Source organism: Syngnathus leptorhynchus, chromosome 12, assembly GCF_054491065.1.
Source record: "Syngnathus leptorhynchus isolate UIUO chromosome 12, UIUO_Slep, whole genome shotgun sequence".
NCBI classification, from domain to species: Eukaryota; Metazoa; Chordata; class Actinopteri; order Syngnathiformes; family Syngnathidae; genus Syngnathus; species Syngnathus leptorhynchus.
Genome location: NC_141206.1, coordinates 3,098,784 through 3,103,900, shown reverse-complemented (window position 1 = coordinate 3,103,900; position 5,117 = coordinate 3,098,784). Strand labels below are relative to the sequence as shown.

At 39.4% G+C, this 5,117-nt stretch overlaps 1 protein-coding gene across 1 annotated transcript; it reads right to left on the bottom strand.

The window, feature by feature from the left end:
- Window positions 1-2,793: 2,793 nt before the first annotated feature.
- Window positions 2,794-4,592, bottom strand: LOC147047846 (uncharacterized). The gene is made up of 2 exons (XM_085925591.1): window positions 4,490-4,592; window positions 2,794-4,304 (listed from the first exon to the last, which is right to left on the bottom strand). The coding sequence occupies exons 1-2, from the start codon at window positions 4,590-4,592 to the stop codon at window positions 2,794-2,796; spliced, it is 1,614 nt and encodes a 537-aa protein (XP_085781717.1).
- Window positions 4,593-5,117: the final 525 nt, after the last annotated feature.

The window sequence follows — 5,117 nt, the reverse complement described above, 5'->3', positions numbered from 1 at the left end:
AGTGTGGATTCTTGTGTGCATTTTTAATTGTCTTCTCTGAGAGAATTTTTGGCCACAAACTGAGCAGGAGGTTTTTTTTTTGCGGGCATTCTCATGGGTCGTTTCAAGACTGTTATGAGCAAAACATTTTCAACACTGAGAACATTGGTTGTGTTTGTTTTGAGACTCATCAGCAGCAGCAAATTCAAGTGCTTTCGCCAGGGTCGTAATCCTTATGAAGCTGAGTGCTTGACATGCATATAGCAGGCACTTACGTGTCTGTGGCAAATACAGGTGCCAACACAGCCCGCAAGAGGAAGACTGAAGAGGAGCCTTTTTTTCATTCTTCAAATGCTGCATCGATGGCTGTATTTCTTTTGTTGTTTTTTTGCTTGTGTACCACTATAAAACTAGTAAGTATAAATATGTTTTTGAACTTTTTGTAATTGTTTATGTGTTTTTTTTTAGGGCCAATAAATGCAATTGCTATGCAGACACCATGTCATTTGTGTCATAACATGACACAGATGACCCCCCCTGCCCTCCCCATAAAAAATAAAAAAAATACAAAAGACCCCGCCACTACAAAATGATGCATGTTTGAGTTGAGACAAGATATGGCTCTTGGAAATAAGTTTTAAGTCTGTTTGTCCCTGTCTTGATGTTCCTGTACTAGCCAGAAAGCTTTGAGCCAATTGTGCATCGTTGATGCCAGATGAAGCCTTGAAGTTTTCCATCCATGTGCTTCACAAAAAAGTTAAGCTTGTAAGGTTTCATATGCACACTGGGGGCCAAAGCCTTCGTTGATTAGGATTAGGGATAGCATTTGTGTATTTGATCTGTTTGATTATTTTGAGGTTAATGCCGTGGTATCAAACAAACAAATGATATGGTGTTTTTCATATTTACCTTACTTGTGTCGTAAAATGTTGGGAATTACTCAAATCTCATGGATCTCCATTTCTTAAGATGTATCACATGACAAGTGTCATCATTTGTCATCGTTTAATATTATTCTACATAATTCCATATGATTCAATACTTCACATTATTCCATATTGTTCAATGTCATACCGTACAATTCACTCATTTAATTTCATGATTCCAAGGCATTCCACATGCTTTCATATTTTGTCATTCAGCATTTCGACACAAATTGCTTCATCTATTTTCACTGCAAAATGAAAAGAATTGGCCTCACTTTTTGAGAGGGGGGTTTAAATCATTGCGCTGCTCAACTTTCTATTTCTCCCGCTAGTTGTTTCATTTCGCTTCAGATATGGTGTGTCATGCCCCTTTTTGATTGGTTAGCTTTTTCCGGTGCCGAGAGCAGGGCTGAATCGCCACACAAGCGCAAGAAAGAAAAAAAAGTGTCTTGCTTGCTTCTGATTTTTCTTCTTAACCAGTCTTGACAAATATGGAGGCAAAATCCTTAACATGAACATTAAAAGCTGAACAAAACAAAACTCTAAACACTCTTAAAAACAAAGCAACTTGTCCTGAATATGAATAAAAACTAATTACAGTTAAAAACCACAACTAAAAACAAAATAAACGCCAAGTATAATGAAAAATACAATACTATTACCATCTCGAGGGCGGTTAACTATTAACATATTTTTCGGAGTACAAGTCACACCTTTTTTCATAGTATGGGTGGGGGTGCGACTTACAATCGGGAGCGACTTACAGTATATTTGAAATTTTTAACACATTTTATTTTTGTCACTCACACACATTCACACCATCATTACGGTCATTGTGAAGGAGATTCACTTCACATGTTTTTTTCAGAGCAAACCGGATGAGAGCGCTTTAGGCCTGCTTTGATAAATTTACCATTGGCGAAAGTTTGAAGGATTTAATTATTTGTAGTGACACAGGTTTGACACATATTTATGTTATAGTTATTTTATTCATATTTTATTCCGTATAGCAACTTGTATATATATTTATCGTTACAGTTCAGTAGTTTCACATTGTCTAGGGAGGCTGTGAAGGCAGCAGGGTGGACGCGATAGTTTTTACTCCTTGAGTTCTTGTTTTCGTATATAAAGAGCCGGTTACCAAACCCACGTCTTGCCTGGTACTTTGGTAACGCTACAATATAGTTATATACACATCAGGGTGTGGTGAATTTTGTTCTCTGCATTTATCCCATCGCCGTGTGATTCTGATCCATCCCCTGGGGGAGAGGGGAGCAGTGAGCAGCAAGGTGCCGCGCTCGGAAATCATTTTGGTGATCTAACCCACCAATTCCAACCCTTAATGCTGAGTGCCAAGCAGGGAGGAAATGGGGGTTTGAACCCACAACCTTCCGGTCTCAGGGTGGACATTCTACCACTAGGCCACTGAGCTCATTTAGCCTGTTGTAGCTGGTTCATGTCTGTTCTTGGTGTTGGAATTTGTCAAATTTCCCCCAAAATTGTGATTTATACTCCGGTGAGGTTTTTTTCCCTTTATTGTGCATTTCATGGCTGGTGCGACTTATTCTACGGTGCGACTTATAGTCCGAAAAATACGATATTTTAAATTCATTACACCCAAAATACGAACTGTGGTAAAGAAAAGGAGTTCAGCATTCCAAACAAAAGGTACATAGAATTATCATTGATGCAAAAACACATGAAGTCTGCTCAAATAGAAGGTGAAAACTTCACGGCCCATCTCCCCAACAGACTCAGAATTTTCAATAGAGACTCTTTGGCAAGTGACTGAGCAGGCAACAGCGTTCTTGCCAGTGTGGATTCTCGTATGACTTTTTAAGGGTCTCTTACAATCGAATGTCTGGCCACAAACTCAGCAAGAAAATGTTTACTCACCAGTGTGGATTCTTGTGTGCGTTTTGAACTGTTCCCTTCTTGAGAATTTTTGGCCACAAACTGAGCAGGAAAAAGGTTTCTCACCAGTGTGGATTCTTGTATGAACTGTTAAGGTTTTCTTATGACCAAATCTTTGGCCACAAACAGAGCAGGAAAAAGGTTTCTCACCAGTGTGAGTTCTTGAGTGGTATGTTAAGGATTTCTTCAATGGAAATAATTTGCCACAAACAGAGCAGGAAAAAGATTTCTCACCAGTGTGAGTTCTTGAGTGGTCTGTTAAGGATTTCTTCACTGAAAATAATTTGCCACAAACAGAGCATGAAAAAGGTTTTTCACCAGTGTGAATTCTTGTGTGTGAATATAAAGCTGGCCTCTGAGTGAATTTTTGGCCACAAACTGAGCATGAAAAAGGTTTCTCGCCAGTGTGGATTCTTCTATGACGTGTTAGACGTCCCTCACGACGAAATCTTTTGCCACACTCTGAGCAGGAAAATGGTTTCTCACCAGTGTGAGTTCTCGTGTGCCTTTCTAAAAGTCTCTTCTGTGAGAAATTTTGGCCACAAACTGAGCAAGAAAAAGGTTTCTCGCCAGTGTGGCCTCTTATATGACTTGTTAGAATTCCACGATGAGAGAATTTCTGACCACAATCTGAGCATGAAAATGGTTTCTCGCCAGTGTGGATTCTTGTGTGAATTTTTAAAACTGGTTTACAAGAGAATTTCTGGCCACAATCTGAGCATGAAAAAGGTTTCTCACCAGTGTGGGTTCTTATATGTATTTGTAAGGGTTGCTTGAGACTGAATTTTTGGCCACAAAGTGAGCATGAAAAAGGTTTCTCGCCAGTGTGGATTCTTGTGTGCGTTTTTAAAACTGCCTTATGACTAAATTCTTTGCCACAAACTGAGCATGAAAAAGGTTTCTCGCCAGTGTGGAATATTGTGTGCGTTTTTAATTGTCCCCTCTGAGAGGATTCTTGGCCACAAACTGAGCAGGAAAAGTTTTTCTTTTTTGTGTGCATTCTCATGTGTTGTTTCAAAACACTGTAATTAGCAAAATATTTCCCACACTGAGAACATTGGTTGTGTTTGTTTTGAGACTCCTCATCAGCAGCAGGAGCAAGTGACGGCAAGTCATCACTATCTGATGGTGGAGCTGCCTGTGACCCCCCACAGTGGTCTCCATCACCTTCTCTGGTCATTTGTTGACTTGAGCTGCAGCTTGGAGGCTCCGCCCTTTTGCTCACCTCATGTTGACTCTCATCTAAACTCTTTACAGGAACACCAGTCAATGGCATCTTGCAGGTATCTTCCTCCTCCTCATTTCTAATGTCACAGGAGTTTTCTCCCTCCTCTTTAATACAAGGCCACTCCGGCTCTTTCTCCTCTTTTATGGAGCATAGAAATGTCTGCTCCATTTGTTTATTCATGTGATGGATCTCTTTGCCCACATCTTCTTCTTTAATGCAAGTGAGCCCTGGCTCCAGCAGCTTAGGAGGAATCGCTTCTGCAAATGAAGAGAAACACACATTATACCAATGTATATTAACAATGAAAGTTACAGTTGAAGAGAAACTGGCAAAACCTTTACAAGGACTTCTTCAATCTGGCTACCACACATGATTTCGAAAGAATTCTACTAAAAATAAACACTGGAAGAGGATTCATAATAGAAAATAGACGTATACTAACCTGCTCTGCGCAACACAACATGAGGCTGGAGCCAAAGAGCTTCCAGTTGTTGATGACTGCGGTCCTTTTCCTCCACATACTTGGCTGTCGTCCTTGCAGACATTTTCTGGCTGCAACCACTGTCAGGTCTAAGTAGGAACAGACACTAATTCACACACTGAAATAAAGAGAGAAGATAACCAGTGTGTGTAGCAAGATGAAACATTTCATTGCTGAAATAGAACATGATAACACACCTATTGGTCCTAATAATAAATGGGAATTTCTGAAATTCAGGATTAGAAAAACAAGTATAATATTCGGTATGATTATGACACTTAAAAACAAAAGGAAGAGAAAAAACTACTGCAAGAGTTATATTTTGTTCGTAGCAAGATTAATTTAACTTCGGAAGACAAATGTAGAATTATGGCAGTACAAAGTAAGTTGGACCGTCTCTATCTGAATAAGTCACAGGAAGCTTTTGTGAGATCAAGGGCAAAATTGATTGAATCCGACAACAAAGAAACTCACTGGTCTTCTGGTGGATGGCAAAGAATGCAAGGATTCCAAGAGGATAGAAAAAGAAGTTTACACGTTCTACTCTGAATTATACACATCTAAATTTTCAAAATAGGATTGTAAAATA

Coding starts and splice junctions, on each gene's coding strand:
- LOC147047846 (XM_085925591.1), bottom strand. CDS start 4,592: ATGTCTGCAAGGACGACAGCCAAGTATGTGGAGGAAAAGGACCGCAGT. Junction 4,305..4,489: donor TGTTGTGTTGCGCAGAGCAG/GTTAGTATACGT, acceptor CTTCATTTGCAG/AAGCGATTCCTCCTAAGCTG.